General features: G+C 47.7%; 1 protein-coding gene across 7 annotated transcripts; it reads left to right on the forward strand.

Annotated features, from left to right (window-relative positions):
- The first annotated feature begins 4894 nt into the window (after positions 1-4894).
- On the forward strand, positions 4895-23528 carry TMEM39B (transmembrane protein 39B). 7 transcript variants are annotated; one of them, XM_003989808.5, is made up of 9 exons: positions 4895-5046; positions 6707-6833; positions 7343-7562; positions 8167-8250; positions 8570-8724; positions 15807-16143; positions 17081-17268; positions 21536-21656; positions 23070-23528. In XM_003989808.5, exons 1-9 carry the CDS (start codon positions 5043-5045, stop codon positions 23310-23312), a joined length of 1479 nt encoding a protein of 492 aa, XP_003989857.1. In that variant the 5' UTR covers positions 4895-5042; the 3' UTR covers positions 23313-23528. The 7 variants fall into 7 exon arrangements, with proteins under 7 accessions (XP_003989857.1, XP_044891409.1, XP_019692143.1 ...); XM_019836584.3 differs by lacking the exon at positions 4895-5046 and adding an exon at positions 5259-5337; XM_045035474.1 differs by lacking the exons at positions 7343-7562; positions 8167-8250; positions 8570-8724 and having other exon boundaries at positions 4939-5046; positions 6699-6833.
- The last annotated feature ends 1876 nt before the right edge of the window (positions 23529-25404 follow it).

The following is a 25404-nucleotide window of genomic DNA, read 5'->3' on the forward strand; positions in this document are numbered from 1 at the left end:
TCTCTCTCTCTCCGCCCCTCTCCTCTCCCTACTCATGCTCTCTCTCTAAAATAATTTTTAAAAGAAAGGCAGTATTTTCTAAAGCTTGCATTTATTATCTTTGTAATGCTATAAGACATGGGAAAGCAAATGTCTGGATGAGTACAGGTGCATGAGTAGCCCTGAGATGTGGAATGTTCGATGGAGAGACTAACATATACATGGAAGTAAGAGTGGCTCAGGAAATTAGAAGAACACGAAGACACATGGATTCCCTTTTGGAGCTTGTAATAAAAATCAGATGTAAGTATTCTTGCTGGCAGAAGAGAGAGCAAGTTCCTGGGAAACTGGGAGAGCTACAGGTGATAATTCTTCAAAGTCTTCAATCAAATTCACATTACTTTTCTTTGTACTTCATAATAGATTCGTGTTATAATAATAGTAACTAATACTTAAATAGCACTTACTGTGCACCACGCATTGTTCTAAGTACTTTACACAGACTAATCTTCATTATAATCTCAGAAGATAGGTACTAAGACTACCCTCATTTTTAGACTGAAAAAACTGAGGCACAGAGAGGTTAAGTAACTTCCTAAGGTCATGCAGCTAAGAAGTGGTGGAGCCAGGATTTGATTCTAAACTACAGCAGAGAAGGTGCTCTGAATAACTACACTTTAATATTGAAAACACTGCCTCACGTTTCCATGAATAAAACTGATACTCCAGAAAGCAGTATTGTGTTTTATCCTGTGGTTGCACACCCCCACTGGGTACCACTAGAGGTCTGCATAATCCAGGTAGAAAACTACTGATCCAGAGGACAGAATCGCCAGCCATGGCCCCAAAATAACGTGACCAAGGAAGAGATCCCAACTCTAGAGACTCAATGACACAGGACTGGCCTAGAGCCAGTGACATTTCCTCAAGAACCGAGACTCCTGGAGGAGCCAATAGAGAACAAGTTATTAGGAAATGAAGATGCAAAGAAGGGAAGCAAGGGCTTCAGGGTCACAAAACAGCTGAGACACGTGGCCACAGATCTGGAAAACAAGAACCTAACCAACATCCTGCCATCTTATGATTCTTTCCCCCAGGGATCCTATAGGAGGCAGATGTGAAAAGACTAGGACCCTAGATGTTTCTGCTAGATGCTGGGATCGAAGTGTACGTTGTTCTGGATTATTTCAGTTGCAGTTGTCAGACCCCAAACACAAACTGGCTTTTTATAATAGAAAAGTCCATAAAGGATTCAGATATGGCTGGACCCAGGGGTTCAAATGATGCTATCAAGACAGTATCAACTGATTTTTTTTACTTTTCTGTGTTTCCTTCATTGCCTGAGTTCTCCCTCCCTAAAAGGTGGCAACGTAGCCACCAGAAGCTCCAAGTTCATATCCTATTGCTTTGACGTCCCTGGGGGGCAGGGGAAGGAAGTACTTCCCAGTTGTTCTAGCAAAAGTCCTAGGATAGCATCTCATTTGGCCGGAGTAGAGTCACGAATCACCCCTGCTCCAAAATTGGTCACTGTAGCCTGGAGTGGCAGGCTGGAATGCTTTGATTCACCAGGCAGGGTTATCTGCCCACACTGAACTTGCAGAGTACGGCAGCCCCACCAGACCACATGGACTGAGAGAGTGGGAGGGAGGGTCGTTTCGCAAGGGAAAAATCAAAGTGTTTTAAACAGAAGGAGAATGGATGTTGGGCAGGCAAAATCAACAGACAGCTGATACAAGGTGGGCAGGAGACATGGGTAATGGGTTGCATGCAGAGCAGCCCATTTGAATGGCCTTCCCCTCTCACACTGGGTTACTGGGTCATACGAACGCCCTCAAATCAATTAAGCAAACATTTCCTGAGCATTTGCCATGTACAAGGTCCAGCGCCCTTCCACGTAATAGACGGATAGCAAGACCTGCCCCTGCCACCAGCCCCAGTAAGGCAATTACTGTTACGTTTCCTCCCATAGGAGCATAACAGACAAACTCTTACTCGTCTCTCAGGAACCAGCTCTGATGTCATCTTTCAAGAAGCCTTCTCTTGACTACCTCCCCTGTCAGACTCAGTCACCTTCCCTCCACCTCTGAACTTGGTACATACTGCTATTGTTATCACACTGTGCCATAATTTATTGATTCTTCTGTCTTTCCCAAGGATGAGTGGCACTTCTGTATCCCTAGTGCCCACCGTATAATAGATGTTCAAAAACATTTTTTGACCTGAGTTAAAGTGAGTTCCCAGGAATGGCTCAGCTTCAGTCTTTTATGGACCATTCCTGAAACCACTTAGCTTCCCTTCCCAACCGGCTTTCCTTTTAAGAACCAGTTTGCTACTACCTGAATTCAACTGAACTGATATACATTTGAATGCCTATCAGGTGGGAGGTAGTTTAGGCTTTGGCAGTTCAGAAATTAACAAGATACATTTCAAACTCAGCACTCTAAAGAGATCAGAACCAGCTCTACTATCAGAATTTCTTTGGCCGAAGAAAGAAATCTCACTGATTCCTACTCTACTTTGTGAGCTGGTCATTCTCCCTCTCTTGGCCTCTTTTCCCCCAGATGGGAAGGCCTGACTTGGTGTAAAATTTGTAATTTAATAGTTATCTATGAGTTGAATTAAACACGTTTCCATTTTGCCTAGACTAAAACCCTTGGAGCAATAGAGGGCGCCTGAGTGTCTCAGTCACCAACTTCTGCTCAGGTTATGATCTCCTGGTTCGTGTGCTGACAGCTCAGAGCTTGGAGCCTGCTTCGGATTCTCTGTCTCCCTCTCTCTCTCTGCCCCTCCGCCCATCTCAAAAATAAATAAACATTAAAATAAATCAGTAAAAATGTTGGAGTAATACTTGATCTTCTCTTTCTTCCACACACCTATCCAATCTGTCCACAAATCCTGCTCACTTTACCTTCAAATCCAGAATCCAACATGTCTCACTCCCTCACTCAATCTGGTACAATCCATCAACATCTCTTGCTAATATCATTGCCCTATCTCTATCTGTTCTCCCTGCTTCCACCCTTGTGCCCCTACAGTCTATTCTCACACAGCAGCCAGAGTGATTCTTTAAAAATGTAAGTTCAGAGTTGCCTGGGTGGCTCAGTTGGTTGAATGTCTGACTTCGGCTCGGGTCATGATCTCATGGTTCGTGGGTTCGAGCCCCATGTCGGGCTCTGTGCTGACAGCTCAGAGCCTGGAGCCTGCTTCAGATTCTGTGTCTCCCTCTCTCTCTGCCCCAACCCTGCTCATACTCTGTCTCTCTCAAAAATAAATAAACATTAAAAAAATGTTTTTTTAATGTAAGTTCAGAGGAGCCTGGGTGGCTCAGTCAGTTAAGCATCCGACACTCAATTTCAGCTCAATTCATCCACCATCTCACCGTTCTTGAGATCAAGTCCTGTGTGGGGCTCTGTGCTGACAGCACAGAGCCTGCTTGGGATTCGCTCTCTTACTGTCTCTGCTTCTCCCCTACACGTGCACACACGCACCCTCATGCTCTCTCTCAAAATAAACTTAAAAAACAAAATGTAAGTTCAAACCTTCCATCTTCCCCATCCCATTCAGAGTAAGTAGGAGCCCTATAGTGTCCATCCCTTCTCACATCCCACTCTCATGTCTATTTCAGCCAAGCCAAACTGACCTTGCCATTTCTTAAATTAAAAAAAATTTTTTTAAATTTATTTTTGAGACAGAGAGAGACAGAGTGTGAGCAGAGGAGGGGCAGAAAGGGAAACAGAATCCAAAGCAGGCTCCAGGCTCTGAGCTGTCAGCACAGAGCCCGATGCAGGGCTCAAACCCACAGACTGTGAGATCACGATCTGAACCGAAGCCAGATGCTCAACCAACTGAGCCCCCCAGGTGCCCCTGACCTTGCCGTTTCTTAAACACATTAGCTGGGTTCATACCTGATTTTTTTTTTTTTCCCTCTGCCCAGAATACCCGTTTTCTCTGGATATCTACATGACTAACTCACTCATTTCCTTCAAGTGTTTGGTCAAAAGTCACCTTCACAGTGAAACCTACTCTGACTGTCCTGTTTAAAATTGCAACCTCCCATACCCCTCTCCTGTTTACCCCCACAATTATTCCCTCCTGATATACTACTGAATTTACTAATTTTATGTCCATTTCCTCCCAGTTAACTGTAAGTATGAATATCAAATATCTACTAATTCATTCAATTAATTGAATATTGATGTCTATTACGTGCCAAGCACTGTGCTAAGCCATGGAGCTACCAGGTGATTAAGACAGTTTACAGGTCTTGTGAGGGAAGAAATCATAACACTTGGTAACAGTACCTCATTTACTGAGTGTTTTCTGTGTTAAGTGCTTGCCATGCATCCTAATAATAATGATGGCTAACATTTTTAAAAACAGACCCTGTTCTGCAAGCGTTATCTCATTCAATCCTCATTGAATATTACGAGCCTCATTGTAAAGAGCAAGAAAAAAGATTTCAAGGCTCAGAATTGGCAGAAGCAGGATTTGAACTAAGGTGGTGGCAGGAGAAATATTTAGGATTTAGGGTCAGCAAAACTAAGTGAAAGGGGGTGGGGGTCGAGGGAAACGACTCCCAGGTTTTCGCTAGGGTGTACCAGAGAACAATAAGGCCAAAGACAAATGAAAGCCCAATTTGGGACGCGTTGAATTTGAGCGCCTGGGGGCCACTCAAGGATACAGTCCATCTCGCGCAGGAGCCGAGAGACGGTTCCGGTCCCCTCCCTCTGGCCTGAAGAGACGGTGGGAGAAGGCACGCAAGGGAAAAGCAGGAGGTGACTTCCCTCCCTCTGGGGTCTCCCGAGCAGCAGCTGCTGCAAGGGCGTAGGGGACCTAGAGACAAAGAGAGCGCGCAGGCACCGCCTTTGTCCGCGCGGCCCCTTTAAGAAGCGCGTTCCCAGCTTCCAGCCCGCCTTGTATGCAAATTTGGCGGCCGGGCGGGAGCGCGCGACTGATACCCGGGGACTAGGCTGCGGCGGTTAGTCCTCTCCCGGCCGCCGTCGCCTCCGACATATTGCCCGCTGGAGCTGCGGCGGCGGAGCGGAGAGCGCCGGGGGGAGGAGATGGGTGAGCGGAGCGGGTCCGGCTCGGCCGGGGAACGGGCAGACGTGGGGGTCGGGATGGCCAAGCTGCTGATTGCTCCCCCACGCGGACAAGATCCCGGCGAGGGAAGGGGGAGGGGATGCGGGGCAGAGAGGGGCCCCGCCCCCTCCTGTCGTTTTGCAGGGTGGGGCCTCGGTTATGGGGGCGGGGTATTGGCGCGGTAGGCGGGGCTTCTAAAAGGGAGAGGGCCCATGGGGGCTTGGGCTTTGGTGAAGACCCGCTCACCTGGGTTAGAAGCGGGGACGGGGCGTAGCGGTAGGCGGGGCCCTACTGCTGGGGCGGAGCTCCTGGGTTGTAGGCGTTTGTTCGGGGGCGAACTTTCTGGGTTTTCGGGCTTTGCACGAGGGGCGGCGGGACGAGAAGACCTTCCGGACCTAGGGAGCCCATTCTGGAGCCGCGCTTCTGGGCAAAGAGAGCTTTTATTGGCTTGTGGGCGCGTATTCTGGGCTGACAACTGTGTGTAGGCGGGGCTTCTGGGCCTAGGGGCTTTACGTGGGTGTAGAGCTTCTAAAGAGAGGAGAGTGGGTGTGGGCAGAGCTTTTGGACTGAAGGTGCATATGTGGGATGTTTTAAGCCAGGTGTGATAGTGTATGAACAGAGCTTCTGGGTTGGAGGCTGACTGGGGGCAGAGCTGGACAAGAACTTTTTGGAGACACGTGTGAGAAAACCTCCCGAGCTGGGAAGCTAGGCGAGTGCAGGCTCTGTTGCCATGAGGTGGTTTGAACAGGGCTGTAATTTTGATTAGGACTCGGGTGGTGCTTAGGACCTTTGTGCAGGGCTTTTGTGCAGGATGGTGCCTGGGAGTTTGGGCTATACTGACAAGCTTAGAGAAATAGGGTTTGGGTCCACAACCACAGCATTCTCCCAGAACCCACATCCTTGACCCTGTGCTCAGGTCCTGGTCCTGACCATGAAACCCCAGGATGCCTACTGAGCTGGATCTTGGGCTCTTGAGAAAAAGACCTCAAGGGTGCCCAGAATCATAAGCCTAGAGAGGCTTATAGTATCTGAACAGGACAGCGTACGCCAGAGCTAAGAGCTGAAGCCTCAGACCCACAAATTACCCGTGACACAGTGTAAACTCAGTTTCCTAATCTGTGGGAAACCTATTTTGCTGGGTTCAGCCACTCATCAAGACAGACTTATAGAGCACTTAACTTTATGCTGGCCTCTGTGGTAGGGGGAGGGGATACACAGTGAAAAAGACAGCTAAAGTTAATGACCTCACTGACTTTCTGCTCTAGTGAGAAAGACAATACATATGTTAACAAGTGAATACGATAAATTCTAAGACTGAATTGTGAGAAAAGTAGAAATAAGAGGGTTATGGGGGCAGATGCTTAAAAAATGGCAGTCCGGGGAGGGCTCTCCAGACATGTTACAGCAATATAAGAGGTAGCAACACGTTTGGTTTGCTTAAGGAGAGAAAGGACAGGATGGCCGAAGCTTGGAGGCCAGGCAGGGAATGGGAGATGAGGTTGAAGCATTAGGCAGGGGCCAGATCAGAGGCCTCTGTGATTAAATGATAAAACGAGACACCAGGTAACTGGTAGCCAGTATCGTTGCTGTTATCCTTGATATATGCCCTCCGGCTTGAGGATCTATTTTATGTTGAGTCCCACAGGAGGACGAAGAGGTCCCAACAGGACATCCTACTGTCGAAATCCACTGTGTGAGCCAGGATCGTCAGGGGGCTCTGGTGGGGGCCATACTTCCAGTGCATCAGTCACCAGTGTTCGCTCCCGCACCAGGTAAACCACCTCTGTGTCTTGCCCCTCACTGTGGGCTCACAGGGGCAGTATGAACAAAGCTCTCTCTCACTGGGCTCTAGGATGTGATACCCCAGATCCCAGACGGGGGCTTAGAGTGCAGTGAGCAGCAAAAGACCCAGAGTGGTGGTCACTTGGGCAGATGCAGAGGGACATAGTATAGTAAGCCCAGTTACAGGATTCCACTTACAGTTCTGCTCCTGATTTTCTGGTGGCTTCAACAAGTTGTCTCCGTTCATTGGGCCTCCTTTTCCTCATCTGTAAAATGGATCTAATAATTCTTGCCTTCCTGGGGAATGTTGGAAAGCCTGAATAAGATTAGGGATAGGAAAAGTCTCTGTCGGCTCCTTTGTCTGACAGGCAGGATTAGGACTCCGTGTTTGCCTTGTGCTGCTTTTCTGACCCACCCTCACCATCCTTTGCCCCGGAAGCCCTTCTTGGTGGGGTTCTCAGGACAGCTCCTGATGTTTTTTTCCCTCCCCACCTCCCAGGAGCAGTTCTGGGACGGGCCTCTCCAGCCCCCCTCTGGCCACCCAGACGGTCGTGCCCCTACAGCACTGCAAGATCCCCGAGCTGCCAGTCCAGGCCAGCATTCTGTTTGAGTTGCAGCTCTTCTTCTGCCAGCTCATAGCCCTCTTCGTCCACTACATCAACATCTACAAGACAGTGTGGTGGTATCCGCCTTCCCACCCGCCATCCCACACCTCCCTGGTAGGTGCCCAGCTAGGACCAGCTGTGTGTGTGTGTGTGTGTGTGTGTGTGTGTGTGTGTGTGTGTGTATGACGTTTGGCTTCAGTTTAACACAGCTTACCGAGTGCCCTGTACATTTGGCCTCATGCCGGGCATAGAACATGTAGAAGGAACAGAAAATGAATGATTCCTGAACACTCACCCGAATTGCTCAGTACTGCGTTAGGTGGTTCAAAGGTAGTGGAGATAAATCGGATAGATTTTGCCTAAAGGAAGGCAGAATCTTAAGTCCTGTGGGGGAGAAGAGCCACAGGCATACCTGAGTATTTTAAGGAGTGGAAAGATCTCCGTGTAGAAAGAGAGGTTCAGGGACCGGAGCATGGGTGATCAGAGCAACAGGGCTCACACACCACTCTCTTATCTCCAGGGACTGTCCCACTTCCCTCCTCTGGGTCCTGTTCTACTCCTCTAGGTAATTTCCTGGCCTGACTCAGCTAGAGACTTGTGAAGGTCGGAGAGTGGGGATAGTCCCTGTGGAAAGGACCGGGCAGGGGGAGGTGGGTTTGAAAAAAGCCCGTATATGGGCAGGGGGCCCACGTGACCCCCAGCCTCTGCCCCCTGACAGAATTTCCACCTGATCGACTTCAACTTGCTGATGGTGACCACCATCGTTCTGGGCCGCCGCTTCATTGGGTCCATCGTGAAGGAGGTGATTGGGTCCTAGAGGATGACCGGGGACTTGGGGACTCGCCTTTCCCCTGGGGGTACCAAGGAAACACGCCTAGCCCTTCAAGCCCAAGGCATTTTCCTTGGGGCTCCCTTTGAACTTGGTTGAAGAACATTACTCACATCCCCTTACTCTTGGAGTTTCCTGGGCGCCAAGGAAAAGCATTCACCTTGCCAGGTTCTGTCCGGCCTGCTGCCCCATGGTTCCCTGGGTGGGATCACAGGTCACGCTGGGTGGGATTTGGGCACAGTCCCCGTGGCCTATCCAAGGCCCCATCCTGTCCTATCTCGCCCTGACCCAGGCTTCTCAGAGGGGGAAGGTCTCCCTCTTTCGCTCCATCCTGCTGTTCCTCACCCGCTTCACCGTTCTCACGGCAACAGGCTGGAGTCTGTGCCGCTCCCTCATCCACCTCTTCAGGACCTACTCCTTCCTGAACCTCCTGTTCCTCTGCTATCCGTGAGTACCCCTCACTCCACCCCTCACTGCCTAGCACCTGGCTCCTGACCTCTGCCCTGAGTGTGGCTGGGTCAGCAGGCCCCCATACCTGGAAGACTCATGGCAGGGCAGCAGCAATATCCTCTCACGTTGTCTGAGAACATCCCCTGAGACTAAGGTGATTAGGTTTTTGCAGGAGCAGAAACTGAGACAGCAGGCCTAATTTACCCAAGGTGCCACCAAGGGGGAGGTCAGAATGGGACTCAGATCTGAGTGTATATGCCAAAGGAACAGTTCCTGATAGGGGTGCATGGGCTTTGTCTCCCTCTCTCTTTCTTCTCTCTCTGGTTCTTTCTCTTTCTCTGTCTTTTTTTGTATGTTAATGTTTATGTAATCTCTCGGTGCCTCCCCCAGATCTGTGTGCATGCGAGCACCTGCGTGTGTGCATGTCTCTCTGTGTGGGTGTCTATGCATGAAGTGTGTGTGCATATCTACACGTCTGTGCGTGTATGTCAGTCTTTGTGTTTGTTTTGCTCACTCCATCTCACCAGAGCCCAGATTATTGAGGACGGAAAGACAGTGTCTGGAAAGAGCCCAGGACTTCCCCCTTCTGACCTAGAACCGGGGAGAGCTTTGGCAAGATGTCCACGCTGGCTGTTCTTGGGGCAGGCTCCTGGCTGCCTGGGCATTTACAATCATTTCCCAACCCCTGGGCTTTCTGGTTCATGAACTTCCTCAGGCTGGGCCATTTCTGTGTCCCGGGAAGCTTCAGAGCTGGATACTCCTCCCTCTGTACCTTGCATGACCAAAAGGGCACTGTCATGGGAGGAGCCCCATCACACTTGTTTCAGTTATACTAGTGTTTAATTATAAGAGTGACACATGTGTCATATAAAAACATTAAAACTTTACAGAAGCTTTTAATGTAGAAAATGAAAGTCCTATATAACACCAGTCCTCCAGAAAACCATTATTTGCAGCATATCCTTCCAAATTTTTCTGTCCGAGCATACACACGTATACTTTTTTTTTTTTTTAACAGAAAAGGAATTAAACTATGCATGATATTATACAATTTAGTGCATTTTTTTGCATCATCGTATAACTTGGGTATTTTTCCATGGCGATACATACAGGTTTGCCTCATTTTTTTAAATAGCCTATAGTATTCCATTGTGTAGATTTTTCACAGTTGTATTTGTGTTCTATTGGTGCCCTTTTGAAGTGTTCTTAGCTTTCCCTATTGGAGACCGTGAGGTAGGGAACATTCTTTTGCATACATCTTTGCCCACTTGTCCAATATTTCTGTCAACAGGTTCCCAGAAGTAGAATGACTGTACTGAAAGGTGCAGTACATTTTTGATAGATGATAACAAATGGTTAGAGCCGTCAATAGTCGCCTTAATTTTCTCACTTTCTGGTTGCTATCCAGTGAATTCATTCTCTTTGGGTACAGGTATCATTTAGTATTCATACTTTGCCTTTTTTTTATTATTATTATTTAATGTTTAAATTTTTATTAACATAAGACATACATAGCCTAACAAATCAGTCCAGTAATGCTAAAAAGCTTATGATGAACAACAGCCTCCAACCCCACTTTTTCGCTTTTTATTTATTTTTTAAGTGTATTCATTTCGAGAGAATGAGCACGAGCAGAGAGGGGCAGAGAAAGAGGGAGAGAGAGAATCCCAAGCAGGCTGTGCACTGTCAGCACGGAGCCCGATGCGGGGCTTGAATTCCTGTACCATGAGATCATGAGTTGAGCTGAAATCAAGAGTCAGACACATTTAACTGACTGAGCCCCCCAGGAGCCCTACTTACTAGCTTTTTAGTCCCACTTCTCCAAAGCGATCTCTCTCACTGTTTCTGACTTTCAGTGTTTTTTGAGTTACCTCCATAATTCTAGTATCTTTGTGCCTTTATTCCTTTCAAAAATTTATCATTGATTTTATAGCTGGATAATAGGTTTACATAGTTAAAATTCAAAATGTATAAATATGTGTAAAAATGTATAAAGAATGTAGAATGAAGAAGTCTCTCTTTGGCTCCTGTCTCTTAGCTACCCAGTTTCCCTTCCAAGAGGTAACCACCACCATTTCTGGTTTCTTGTATATCCTGGAAATAAATGTTTTATGCATATACAGGCACACCATACACACAAATACATACATTGATTCCCTTCAATGACAGGTGAAGATTTACTTACTTCACCCTTCCATCCATACTATTCCCAGTATTTGATAACTTATTATTTTTATTTTTCTATTGATTATCTTTTCCAATAATATCACTATGCCTGTATTTTTTATCTCCTCAACAATAGTATCTTAATCCCTTTAATGTAGACACTAATGTTAGGAACTCTACCCTTCCACTTTTCCTCCCCTCTTCCTCCTCTCACTTCCTGGCAGCTATACTCTTATGTTGTTAGGCTTGACATTCACATTCCCCTATATAACCACATTTAAGTCTTCCATTCTTTGTTTAGGGTTAATTCTAAAAGCTAAAAAGCAATACGTAGCCTTGATGTTATTATGAATATGAAAATACCATTCACTTCAGGACCAAGTAGTGTGCATAGATAACGTTCCTTCTCTGTGGTTACTGAGTTATAATCTTGGACCTCTTAAAAAAAGCAAGTTCTTCATGTCAAAGTCAAATGGTTTCTCTTTTCTTACATTCCATCAATTGCTTAAAATCATGCCACATTTTAGTTTGCTTTGTATTTAGATTGTAACTTTCTAATACAGGCTCTTTTTTTTTCCTTGGAGTTCTAATTGCCTTTCTTTTTTCTTGTTGACAAAAGAGTGATGGGCCTTCAACATATCCTCAAGTTTATCCAGCCTCTCAATCATGCTACCTGTTGCCTGGAGTCCATTTTTCCCCCTAAAGACATCCTTCCTGGAGCCTTCCATCCTCCTGCTCCAGTCTGGAGTGGTTGCTCTTTAGGCCTGCTGTACAGCTCTCAGCCTGGGACTTCCCTTCGCTGCCCTCCTGGGTTGGATCCACTGTTTCCTGGATCCCATGTCTTCTTTCTTGGTTTTCTCCCTTATTTTGCTGGAGTGCGTTATCAGGTAATTTCCTTATCAATGGGTGTGGGAGGTATGTATATACATTTAGAGGCCTTGCATGTCTAAAAATGTCTTTATTCTGCCTTCATACTTGATTGATGGTTCAGCTAAATGTAGATTGCTAAGTTCAAATTCATATTCTCCCAGAAGTCTGAAGATACTATTCCCTTGTCTCTAGCATCCAGTGAGAAGTCTGATGCCAGTTCGATTCCAGTCACTTTGTAGATGACTTGTTTTTTCCTTTCTAAAAGCTTTTAGAGGTAGCCTGTTTGTCTTTTGATTAGTTGAAATTTTATAAGGAGGTGTCTGGTGTGGGACTTCCGTCAGTCATCGTATCCGTACTCTAGGACTTTTTAACCTGGAGATTTGGCTATTTCTTCAGATCAGGGAAATTTTCTCCTATTATTTCTTTGATAATATCTTCCCTTCCATTTTTTCTATTCTGTCTAGGACTTCTGTTCTTAAGGTAGTAGACCTCATAGAGTGATCATCTGTTTCTCTTATATTTTCCCTCATATTTTTCATCGCTCTCCCTTTCTCCACCCCCCCCCATCCCCGTCTTTCTTCCTCTCTGTGTCTCTCCCCCCTCTTTCTCCTCTCTCTCTTTTTTTACTTTGCCTTTAGGGAGATTTTCTCAACTTTATCTTCCAGCTTTTTTATTGAGTTTTTCAGCAGTCAAATTTTTTATCTCTCAGACCTCTTTCTTGTTTTCTGATTGTCCTTTTCTCATAGCATTCTGTTCTTGTTTTAAAAATCTCTCATGTTCCCTCAATTTTGTCTTTCCACTGGGGTCGATCTTTCCTGCTGCTAGGTTTCTAAGCATCGTTAGTTTCTTCAGTTGTCTCTTTATACTTACAAATGAAGGACTGAGTAGGTTGGAGCACACTTCCTCTCCCTCTGCCATTGTATATATGAGTGGGAGCTTTGGCCAGGGATTCTAACTATAAGAGCAGGACACACAGACTGGCAGACTTTGCTTTAGGATAAGTGAGTTGTGCGCCCCCATAGGTCAGAAACCAGGGTGAGGGGGTTACCCTAGGATGCCCCCATTAGAGATCTCAGTTCTCCCTAGGGTAGTTTATTCACATTCTTTACAGAAGAATCCTTCAGGGTAGATTGTGTGAAGTGAATAAGAGAATAAATGGACTGACTCTTATAAATAAATACAGATCTTTGTTTAATCCCATTTGTTCAGTCCTGCTGCTCACTTCTACCCTTTATCAGATGTGTCTGCTTCAAGCCAGAGTCTCTCTTGGGTCACTGGGCAGATAAGCTCCTACCCCCAGTACAGCCCTTGCAGCATATTCTAGACCTACGCCATCCAGTTGAGCAGCTTCCAGCTACCTGTTATTGAACATTTGAAAGAAGTTAGTTTGAATTGAAGTGTGTTGTTGTAAGTGTGAAGTACGCATCAGATTCTGAAGGCTTAGTGCAAAAAAAGAAAGTAAGTAAAAATCTCATTGGTAAATAATGATGCCATGTTGAAATGATAATATTTGGCATATATTGGGTTAAGTAGAGCATTAACATTAATTTCATTTTTTTTCAAAGTGGCTACCAGAAAATTTCAAATTACATACGTAATTCTCATTATATTTCTGTTGGACAGCGTTGCTCTATTGATGGCTTCCTTCCTCCTCTGTCAACATGTTTCCCTCTGCTTTCTAAATTTGTCAAAATCGCTTGTGAACCAATAACCCCACTCCCATTCTTTTTGCTGATATGAATTTATTACCTGCTTTTATACGGTCACGTCTTGAGTGGAGGGGGTGAGAGGGAATCTGCCATCTTGCAGTGAAGCTGCTTCTAACTTGTGACCCGTGGAGCAGTCACTTGCTGTTGCCAAATAACGTAATTGTATCTGCTGTCCTCCTTGGAGGCAAAACCAGGGAGATTCTTGAGTACTTGCCCTTAAATTTGAGTCTGAATCCCTTGTATCACCCTGATCCTATCGGTGCTCCACTCCTTCGTTCCCACAGGGTATCCTGAAGAATATTTTGGGAGTCCTATTACAGTCTTCTTTTCTGTCTCTCTTTTCTAAGCAAAATTCTAAGACAGAATCCCTGGTCTCTCTTTTCTAAGCAAAATGTTATGGATCTTCTACTTTGGGTCAAACACCATGCTGGGTGTTGTTACAAGGTTTGAAAGAGGGTATTTATGAAAACACTAGGTGTAATACCTGAGTGTAGAGAATCAGTACAAGCTATGTAATTTAAAGCAAATTAAGGAAACTGAGGCTCATAGAGATGAAATAACTTGCCCTAAATCAGAGTGCTAGTCAATAGCAGAGCTGGGATTTTAACCCTGGCGTGTTTGACCCTAACGGTTATGCTGCTGACCACAGTTCTCAAAGTAATCTTACTTAACCTTATACCAGGGAGAATGGTAGCATCCCCATTTAAAAAAAAATTTTTTTTAACGTTTATTTATTTTTGAGACAGAGAGAGACAAAGCATGAACGGGGGAGGGTCAGAGAGAGGGAGACACAGAATCTGAAACAGGCTCCAGGCTCTGAGCTGTCAGCACAGAGCCTGACGCGGGGCTCGAACTCATGGACCGCGAGATCATGACCTGAGCCGAAGTCGGTCGCCCAACCGACTGAGCCACCCAGGCGCCCCTAGCATCCCCATTTTATAGACCAGAAAGCAAAAACCCAAAAAGGCCAACTGCTTACCCAAGGATACTCATGTATTCCTTCTTGGAACATCAGGAAAAAGGAAGAAAAACACTACTCTGGGGAAGAAAATGTAGCATTCTCATTGGCCCTAACTCGTAGGGGCAGCCCAGGGACGTTTCTGGGGCTGTGTCTGAGGACCTGGGGAAATTGACAAGCCCCAAGCTGAAAAAAGGAACGCCTCGAAATAGCACCTACTACACTGTTCCATGGACACGTGCTAGGCTAACTTAGCTACTTTTCTCCCCCTACATATTTATTTATACTTAAAGTAATCTTTATGCCCAATGTGGTACTTGAACTCACAACCCCAAGATCTGGAGTTGCATGCTTTGCCAACTGAGCCAGCCAGGCACCCTGGCACTTAGCTACTTTCCATAATTATCTACTCTCCTGGCCTTTAGGTCTATCTAGTTCCCTCCTCAAAAGATACCAGCCATACACTCAAAATACCCCACACTGAGTAGCACCAACCCTAAGGGTACTACTCAGGGAAAGGGATTTGTACTGTTCAAGGGCCCATTTCAGTGCTTGGCACATAATAGGCACACGGTAAATACTGTCCCTGAACTGCTTTCCTCCACAAGCTGAAGAGCTGCCTTTAATGTATGCAGCCGTAACAACTTAGACCTCTTGTGGTACCGCGTCCGTGTTTTGTTTTGTTTTGTTTTGTTTTGTTTTGTTTTGTTTTGTTTTGTTTAAGCTCTGTGCTGAGTGCGGGGCTCGAACTCACATCCCTGAGATCAAGCGCTGCATGCTCCACTGACTGAGCCAGCCAGGCACCCCTTGTACCTTTTTTTTTAACTAATGAATTACTCTTAGTATTTGTTGATTATGCGTCTCGGTCTTTGGTACCAGACAGTTCTGGGTTTGAATCCCAGCTCTGTTGCTTCCTTATCATTGGGTAAATTTTGGGAATCCGCTTCACTTCTCTGAGCCACAGCTTTCTCAAAAAGGGTACAAAATAACCGTACCTAATGCATAGTGTTCTTAGGAGACACAAAAGAAGAGAACGTGTGTGAGGCACTTAGTACAGTGTCTAGAGCATGGAGTGTGCCTAAGGAATGTGGGCTGTTAGGATCACCGTTGGTCAGCAATAGACTGTGAGGCAGGGCCTTGTCTCCTACTTCCTACTTTGTTCCTGACGCTCGGCACAATGCTTGGCCTGCACTCGATGCCAATACGTGTGTTGAATGTCTTACCGGAGGATGGCTGTATAGAAGGATGGGTAAATTCTCTCCTCTGAGCAGCCGGGAGAGCTAAGGCCCAGGGAGGAAAGAAGATTCCCTCCGTGGGTAAAGATTGGGATCGTGGCCCATGGGCAGGCCTACCCTCACCACTGTCTTCCCCAGCAGGTTTGGGATGTACATTCCGTTCCTGCAGCTGAACTGTGACCTGCGCAAGACAAACCTCTTCAGCCACATGGCCTCTGTGGGTCCCCGGGAGGCGGTCAGTGGCCTGGCACGGAGCCGGGACTACCTGCTGACGCTGCGGGAGACGTGGAAGCAGCACACGCGGCAGCTGTACGGCCCCGATGCCATGCCCACCCACGCCTGCTGCCTGTCCCCCAGCCTCATCCGCAGCGAGGTAGAATTCCTCAAGATGGACTTCAACTGGCGCATGAAGGAAGTGCTGGTCAGCTCCATGCTGAGTGCCTATTACGTGGCCTTTGTGCCTGTCTGGTTTGTGAAGGTACGTAGCTCAGCCCGTGGGGTGGGGGTGGGAGGGGAGCTGCCCCGCAGGAGCCCTCCCCCTTGCATAAATAACTGGACCGTTTTTGACAAGATTCCCATCTGTTCTCTTGAGGGCTAGAGTGACCGCTACCTCGATTTTAGAGTAGAGAGCACAAGGCTCCCTGAAAGGGAGTGGCCTGCGCAAGGTCACCCAGCCAATCATTGGGACATGATATTGCTGTTCGTAATACTTGATTGATAACAAAAAGCAGTGATGTTGTATTTCACTGTGGCTGTTTTGGCACAGGCATGTCACAATGTCCAGCTTCATCAGTAAGTAGGAAAGCCAGGATTCATCCAGACCTGAATGACTCCAAAAGCCTGTGCCTTCTCTCTTGCTCGTCTGGCCTTCTGGGAAGGTACCTCCCCAGCTGACAGTAGGCTGGAAACATTTCTCCAGGGGTAGACTGCGCTGAATGATTTGAGGCTGAGAGGACATAATATTTCTTGAACACCTACAATGTGCTAGAGCTTTCAGGAGTGTGATAATCCCCCTAACGCCTCTCATAGGTGGTTGGTAGCTATTCTTATCCTCATTTAACAGATGAGGCAGCTAGAGCACAGAGAAGTGAAATGGTTTGCCCAGCATCACATAGTTAATAAAGCAGCAGAGTCAAGATTTGAACTGATGTCTGTTGGACCCCGGAGTCTATGCTCTGGCTCAGAGTCGTAGGCAGCGGGAGCAGTTTTTATGTAAGAGGAGCTTGTGGAGAACTGAGTAGTGGGCACAGGGTCTAAGCCCATGATTAAGCCTTCTTCGTTAGGTATTTGATCCTTGGTCTCAGGCCCCCACTGAGGGCTGTCCTGGTTTCCGAGGCAGACAGAATCAGGGAAGGGGGAGGGAGGGAGGCCATTGGGGACATCCCAGGCCTTAACCCACCACCCCCTGCCCCCAGAACACGCATTATTATGACAAGCGCTGGTCCTGTGAGCTCTTCCTCCTGGTGTCCATCAGCACCTCAGTCATCCTCATGCAGCACCTGCTGCCTGCCAGCTACTGTGACCTACTGCACAAGGCCGCTGCCCACCTGGGCTGCTGGCAGAAGGTGGACCCAGCACTGTGCTCCAACGTGCTGCAGCACCCGTGAGTCGCCCTGCCCTTCTCTGCCCAACCCCGGCCCTCCTGGTCAGTGTCTGGAGTTAGTCCCCTCCTCCATCACCAACTCATTCATTCAGTCAGCAGGTGGTTGTTGAGCACATCTGGTGTGCTGGGCCTTGTGGCCAGAGGAGGGTATGGCAGGACCCAAGGCAGACATGTCCTCTGTCCTTAGGTAACTTGCAGTGTGCTGGAGATGTGAGGAGGCCAGGCAGTAAATTCACAGACTCGTTGACTTTCTTATTTGCTGACTGTTCTTTATCCAGCTCGTTGACCAATATGCTCTTGCATTCATTCATTGCTTCTCTCCTTCTGTCCCTTGCTCACTCATCCATTCAGTCATTAGGTCACCTCCTTTCCAGCAGGCATTTACCTCTACCGAAGCCATAACCAGCCTGGTGCTATGTATTGGACAGAGGAGCTTAGACTTTGACCTACAGGCAGAGGGGGACTGGGGGGGGTTTGAACAGTGAAGGAACCCATTCCATCTGTCTGGTCAGAGGATATGTGCTGTGTTAGCCCTGACCGTGGTTATGGTGAGCCCTGGCCAGGGAAGTAGAGCCACAGGGAGGAAATGACTGAGACAAGGTCCTTGAGGAGTTCACAGTCTGGTGGGGGTGACAGCCGTACACAAATCGTTAGGATGATGGGCCGAAAGAAGCCCAGCTGCAGGACGGCCCTGCAGAGGCAGAAGTCACCTGCTCAGGAGCCCTGAGGTGCTGGGCTGGCCTCCCCTCAGCCTGGCTCGTCCTTCATGGTGCCTTTACCGCAGTACTTTTCGCCCAGGTTACCCTAATTTTCCTGCCTGCTTTCCCCCAGTAGACCGGAAGCTCCTTGAGGCTGGGCCCACCTGAATCTTATCTGAGCCGTGGGCCGAGCACAAGGTGTGGCAGAGAAGAGGCCCCCAGACAGATTTGTAGGGGTAGGCCCACCAAGAAGCAGAGATGCAAAGGAAGACCACAGAAGCCAAGCTTCCTGACGTTGGCTGTCAGTGCTAGTTAGGGACCCTCCCAGGCTCTGTCCAGGTGGTCCAGGAAAGGGGATGAAGATTGCCAAATGGGCTCAAAGGGGGCTTGGCTTAGCCATAGCCTCTGAGGGGAATGAGGAGTAGAAAGATAGAATATAGCTAAGGGGCACCTGGGGGGCTCAGTCAGTTGAGTGTCTGATTCTTGATTTTGGCTCAGGTCATGATCTCAGTGGGGTCATGGGATGGAACCCAGCATTGGACTCCACGCAGACCGTGGAGTGTGCTTAAGATGCTCTTTCTCTCTGCCCCTCTCCCCTGCTTATGTGTGTGCGCTCTCTCTCTCTCTCTCTCCCCCCCCAATAAAAAAATAAAAATAAAAAATGAGAAAAATAAGAATATAGCTGAACATGAGGGAGGCACCTGTCTGTAGCTCACCGTGGTCCACAGAGAAGACCCAGGCTCCTGCACATGGCTTCCCAGCCGCTACACTGGGTCCTGCCAGCCTTTTCTGCCTCATCTCTTACCATGCCTCCACTCATACTCTGCCTTAGCCAGACCAAACTGCTTCAGATCCTCAAATTCTATATGCATGTGTGTATCCAGGGTTTTGCAAATGATGCTCGTTTTGCCTGGAACACCCTTTCCAATTCTTTTCCTGATTAATTCCTATGCATTCCTTAGCACTTTGCTTTCCTCCAGGAACACTTTCCTCACCACCCAGGATGGGTTTGGCGCCCCTCCCCTGTGTTCCCACAAACCCATAATATCATGATCATTGCACCTAACGCTCTGCTGTGTTTGCTTAGTTACTTGGCTGTTATTCCAGGAGTAAAGCTCCCAGTCGTCAGGGTCCTTGCCTGTCAAGTACTCAGCCATCTCACTCCCAGAGTGCCTGGCTTATAATAGGGCCACAGTAAATTTTTGTGGTTCGTGTCTAGTCTTTTTATAAGGTAAAATTTACATATAGTGAAATGCATAGATCTTAAAGTGTATAATTCTTTGAGTTTTGATAGTCATATATACCCACGTAGCCCACATCGAATCAAGATGTAGAACATTTACAGCCTCTGAAAATTTCCTCCTAGCTTTTGCCAATGACCGCCCCCTCACCACCACCACCCAGACAACTATTTTTCTACATTCCTTCAAAACTAACCATAAGCGGGGTGCCTGAGTAGCTCAGTTGGTTGAGCATCTGACTCATGATTTCTGCTCAAGTCATGATCCCAGAGTTGTGGGATCAAGCCCCACATCGGGCTCCACGCTGAGCATGGAGCCTGCTTAAGATTCTCTCTCTCGGGGCATCTGAATAGCTCAGTTGGTTGAGCATCTGACTTTGGCTCAGGTCATGATCTCATGGCTCATGGGTTCGAATCCCCCATCGGGCTCACTGCTGTCAGCACAGAGACCACTTTGGATCTTCTGCCCTCCTCTTTCTCTGTCCCTTCTCTGCTTGCACTCTCTCTTTCAAAAGTAAATAAATCTCAAAAAAAAACATTCTCTCTCTCTCTCTCTCGGGGTGCCTGGATGGCTCAGTTGGTTAAGTGTCCCAACTCATGATTTTGGCTCAGGTCATGATCTCACGATTCATGAGATCAGGCCCCACATGCTTGGGATTCTTTCTCTGCCACTCCCCTGCACACACTTTCTCTCTCAAAATAAAAATAAATAAACATTTAAAAAAAAGATTCTCTCTCTCCCTCTGTCCTTCTCCCTCACTCACGCGTGTACACGTGCTCGTGTTCTCTCTCAAAAAAAAAAATTTTTTTTTTTTAATAAATAAACTAACCACAGGTTAGTTTTGGCTGTTCTACAAGTTCATGTAAATGAAATCTTGGGTTCAGTTTCTTTTTCATTCAGCACATCCCTGTGAGTTTCATCTGTGTTATTAGGTATAATGTGATAGCTGGTTTTTCTTTTTTGTTTTCTTTTTTTTAAGTTTTCTTTTTTTTTATTTTGGGGGTGGGGCAGAGAGAGAGGGAGACGCAGAATCTGAAGCAGGCTCAGACGCAGGGCTCAAACCCACAAGCCGTGAGATCATGACCCGAGCTGAAGTCAGACGTTTAATCAGCTGAGCCACCCAGGTGCCCCTCTTTTTGTTTTTTTGTTTTGTTTTGTTTTGGGTTTTTTTTGAGAGTACCATGCAAGCAGGGAAGGGACATAGGGAGAGGGAGAGAGAGCATCTCAAGCAGGCTCCATACCTAGCACGGAGCCTGATGCGGGGCTGGCTCTCACAACCCTGAGATCCTGACCTGAACTGAAATCAAGAGTCGGACACTTAACTAACTGAGCCACCCAGGTGCCCTGATAACTGGTTTTTAAGTGAATGAATCAACAGGGTAGGAATGAGATAGAGTTTTTTGTAGACAGCAATTCTCTGTCCTCTGGCCCAGGACCCCGGGAGTCCCTGTGATATCTGGCAGAACACTGGAAGAATTGGAAGATCCCACCATCTCAATCACATGCTTATTGAAGTCCCTCTGTGCCAGGCCTTGTGCCACGCCCTGAGGTCGTAGAGATGAATTGGATACCATCTCTTCCGTCAAGGGTTCCCAGATTAGTGAGGAATACAGGGAAATACATAAGTGATAAAACGCTGGGGAAAGTGGGCCAGTAGCAGGAGATTCAGGGAGCAGTTGAAGAATGCTGAACTCTGCGGGGAGTTTGAGGAAGGCTTTCTGGAGGATCCTGAGTTTGGAAAGAGCTTGCCAGAAGGATACGGCATCAGGAAGTGCAGTTCAGTCGGAGGGAGAGACTTGCGCAGAGACATGAAACAGTAAGCTGTGCTGGAGGAATTAGAGACAGTTCTGAATGGCTTGTGCCTGGGCTGTGCGGTGGGAGTCATGGAAGGGCCTCAGCGGCAACACCACATCCTTGGGGACTTGACTCCGAGAGCACTGAAAACACTTAAGGGGGTTCGAGCAGAGAATAGGCTCAGCTTGGTGTTTTACAAAGACCACTCGGGCAGCTGTGTAGTAGACCAGCTGGAGGCTAGAGGTTAAGAGCAGGTGAGGAAAATGCACCCGAAGAGGGAAAAGGGTTTTCTGGACAGTCTCTCAGACATGAATGACAGCCCTAGACCCTCTGCCTCCCTCTGCAGTGAATTTCTCATGATTGTTACCCCGTTTTACAGAGGAGGCAGCTGAGATCCAGAAAAGGAAAGTCACTGTGTCTAAATGATAGAAATGGGAGTCGGGGGCCCTGGTGATCATGCCAGGCGCAGGGCTTCTGGTACCCCCTTTTGTGGGTGAGCTGGGCATAAGGGGCACTGTTGGGCTGTGCCTCCAGGTGGACGGAAGAATGCATGTGGCCGCAGGGCGTGCTGGTGAAACACAGCAAGAACGTCTACAAGGCAGTGGGCCACTACAACGTGGCTATCCCCTCTGACGTCTCCCACTTCCGCTTCCACGTGAGTCTCCTCCCCTGGGAAGGAGGGGTGGGGCCTGATCTGGAGAGCAGGAGGATCCCGGACGGGAAGGTGATGTCCTAGCAAGAGACAGCTATTTTCAGCATTTCCCAAATCCAGCGGAAACTACACACTGTGCAGCACAAGGACAGCCATACCAGTGGTGACTTCATAAGTGCAGCTCACTTGGTGGCTGATCCTTGAAAACATCGGGTGGAGGCGGGGAGGATGATACAATAAAAGAAGAGGTTCTCAGTGGCGAAACTAAGAACTATCCCCATTCCATATGGTGTGCCAGGCACAGTGGTAAGCAGTTGCCATGCAGCCTCCGTGCAGCCTTCGCCTGTGTGTGAGAGAAACACCACGGCTCTCCCCATTTTCCGAGACTGAAATTGGCTCAGAGGGTCTAACTCGTTCAAGGGTGCCTTGCTCGGAAACTTGGGATCTGATGGTCATGACTCCTGGACTCAGCATTATGGAACGGGTTGCTCAAAACCAATGAGGCTAGTGGTCTCCATTTTATTTACTTATTTTACTCTCAAAAGCCTTTTTTCCAACACAGTCATAGACTGAAGTCTGGTATATAGGACCTCCTGGCACTACTCTATTTGAAAGAGTTGGAACTCCCTTCAGTTCCCACTCACCACTGCTACAGCCCCTAAAAGACCTCCTCAGAACCCAGGGTTCCAAGGAACACAGTTTGAGGAATCATTGATCTGGGTCATCTCTTCACGGTAGAGAAACCCGAGGCCCCGACAGGAAAGGGACTTGCCCAAGGTCCCGTAGCCTGTCAGGTTCAGAACTGAGCCTGGCATGCTGGTTTCTTGGACTCCCATTTCCTGCCACTTCTCTTCCCATCCTTTAAGTAGCTCTTGAGGTCAGGTACCTTGGTCCCTGCAGAATTGAAATTCCCTAAGACGCTGATTGCACTTTGGAACGGATGAGAACATTTTTCTCGAGTCCCCACACTCTGTCTTCCTTTGTAAATACCAGGTCAGAGTGAGGTGTTGCCACATGCCCTAGAAGCTTCTGGCCTAGATCGGGATGCTACCCATGAAGAAGTGGGTTTCTCAGACTGTAGAGTCTGTGATGACTTTCCATGCCTGTGTCGTAAGATTCTAATTTGTTCAGGCCTGACTATACCCAGGAGGATCACATATAAAAAGGTGTCGATTATAGACCAGAAAAGGTTTGAGGGAGTAAGCGAAACCTCTCAAGAAAAGCTTCCCGGAAAAGAAACACCACAGAGGCGGAGAGGTGGCAAAGTCCGTGCCCAACCTCACAGTCTTCCTCTCCATCCAAGTCTGCATGGGGCCCCCAGAGCTTGTCCCCTTCCCTGGCCCACCCCAAACCCCCATCCGGGAGGCAGGTTTCTCGAACATACTTTCCAGTCCCTGCCTACCCTTTCCTGGGCAGTTCTTTTTCAGCAAACCCCTGCGGATCCTCAACATCCTTCTGCTGCTGGAGGGTGCTGTCATTGTCTACCAGCTGTACTCCTTAATGTCCTCTGAAAAGTGGCACCAGACCATCTCCCTTGCGCTCATCCTCTTCAGCAACTACTATGCCTTCTTCAAGCTGCTGCGGGACCGCTTGGTATTGGGCAAGGCCTACTCCTACTCCACCAGCCCCCAGAGGGACCTGGACCACCGGTTCTCCTAAGCCCCAGGGTGACCCCAGGGACAGCATCCAGGCTTCAGCCAGGAGCTCTCTGGGAAGGGGCTGTTGGGGAGGGTTGGGTGAGGGAGCAAAAAAACACAAAAACAGACAAAAAAAATTGACCAGAGCTTTGTATTTTTGTTACATACTGTTTCTTTCTTTGATAATTGATGTGATTATGAGGGGGGGAAAAAAGTCCTATTTTTATACTCCCATTAAGCCTGTGTGTCCTGTGTTTCTTTCCCTTCTTGCCTGTCAGGCAGAGAGCAGAGGTTAGGATTCTGGGCCAGGAAGCCCTGTGTGTGGCTTCTGGGGTCCTCATGGGTCCTGCCTTCTCCAGTGGAGAGGAAATGAGACACCAGAAGTCATGGTGTTTACCGCTGGCTGAATGCTGTGTATCAGACATTACTCTCATGTGTATTATAAGCCTTGTTTCAATCCAACTTTTATGTCAACCCTAGGAGGTAGGTACTGTCAGTCTAATTCTATAGATGAATAACAAGCTCAGAGAGCTATAGTGACTTGCCGAAGGTAACACAGCAGCCAAAAAACCCTCCCGAAAGAACACCACTATCCTCTCAAAATGTGATGTCCTGATTCTCTCAGCATGCAGTCACTGAGACCCTGCTCTGTGTCAGGTGCTATGGTAGACAGGACGCCAAGACAGAAACAGACAGGTCACACTACACTGGGATGGGTGTAACAGTTACAAGACAGCAGCGCAGGAGAGAGCATGTTTAATGCTCTAAGAATTTCTTGAAGGAGGGGACAGTCTGAGTTGTCAGGCACTTTCTAGGTGGGCAAACTGGGGGAAAGGCACTTCAAGCAGAGTAAAGGAGACATGTAATACATGTGAGATTTGGAACATTCTGGTGTATTTGGGGCAGGTAAGCAGAATGGTTCCTAGAGCAGGAAGGATAGGGAACAAGGGGTGGGGGTGGGGTGGAGCTGGAAAATTTTGCAGGAGATGGCTCAGGGTGGACCAATGGTTCTAGGCCAGGGAGGGTGTATAAGCAAGGTCAAGTGCTAGAGTGGAAACAAAGCTGCTTGGAGGACCACCTGGCTCTTACTGGACAGGCTAGAGGGCTCACACTGGGAAAAAAGGACAGTCAGCCACTCGTCTACTCTGTTTCCTGAGCCCTTTTTGGCCACAGGATATGCAGATGAGTCTGTGGCGGTGCATGGGAGACAAATATTGCAACAAAAACTTTTTGGTGTCTGTTGAGGAAGGCATCATACTAGGTAAGCATGAGACAGATAAAAAGGAGGATGTACCTTAGACAACCAGGAGACAGAAACATACCTTGTAAGCAAATCAGAGTACTGAGTGCTGAGGAAAATGTGTGTCCAGGGCACTGGGGAGCAGAGGATAGGTACCCAGGCTCTGTCTGGAAAAATCGGGTTTTATTTATTTATTTATTTATTTTTTAATTTTTTTTTTTTTAACGTTTATTTATTTTTGGGACAGAGAGAGACAGAGCATGAACGGGGGAAGGGCAGAGAGAGAGGGAGACACAGAATCAGAAACAGGCTCCAGGCTCTGAGCCATCAGCCCAGAGCCCGACGCGGGGCTCGAACTCACAGACCGCGAGATCATGACCTGGCTGAAGTCGGACGCTTAACCGACTGCGCCACCCAGGCGCCCCAAAAATCGGGTTTTTTAGGGAGGGGAGAGTTGAACTGGATCTTGAAAGTGAATTTGTTCACCCTATGGTCAAGTGGGAAGGGAGGGCATTGCATTCCAAGCAGGGGAAACAGCATATGCAAAGGCACAAAAAATGCATACTTGGGGAAAGGGGTTCCTCAAATATGAATGGAACCTGGGTGGCTTAGTGGAGAAAGCCCAAGAAGTGAATAAGGACCAGCCTGTGTGTCAGATTGAAATGTTTGAGCATTACCTAAGGGCAGACAAGTAACTAAGCAGAGGAACAATCTGACAAATTCTCTGTTTTTTTTTTTTTTAATTTTTTTTTTTTTACGTTTATTTATTTTTGAGACAGAGAGAGACAGAGCATGAACAGGGGAGGGGCAGAGAGAGAGGGAGACACAGAACTGGAAGCAGGCTCCAGGCTCTGAGCCATCAGCCCAGAGCCTG

The sequence above is a fragment of the Felis catus genome, chromosome C1 (assembly GCF_018350175.1).
Source record: "Felis catus isolate Fca126 chromosome C1, F.catus_Fca126_mat1.0, whole genome shotgun sequence".
Classification (NCBI taxonomy): domain Eukaryota; kingdom Metazoa; phylum Chordata; class Mammalia; order Carnivora; family Felidae; genus Felis; species Felis catus.

Bases quoted from the DNA above. Each gene is read 5' to 3' on its own strand.
- TMEM39B (XM_019836584.3), top strand. From the start codon at position 5,274: ATGGGGGCTTGGGCTTTGGTGAAGACCCGCTCACCTGGGTTAGAAGCG. The intron at 5,338-6,706 runs GTAGGCGGGGCC...TGAGTCCCACAG, and splicing joins AGCGGGGACGGGGCGTAGCG to GAGGACGAAGAGGTCCCAAC. The intron at 17,269-21,535 runs GTGAGTCGCCCT...CTGTGCCTCCAG, and splicing joins TCCAACGTGCTGCAGCACCC to GTGGACGGAAGAATGCATGT.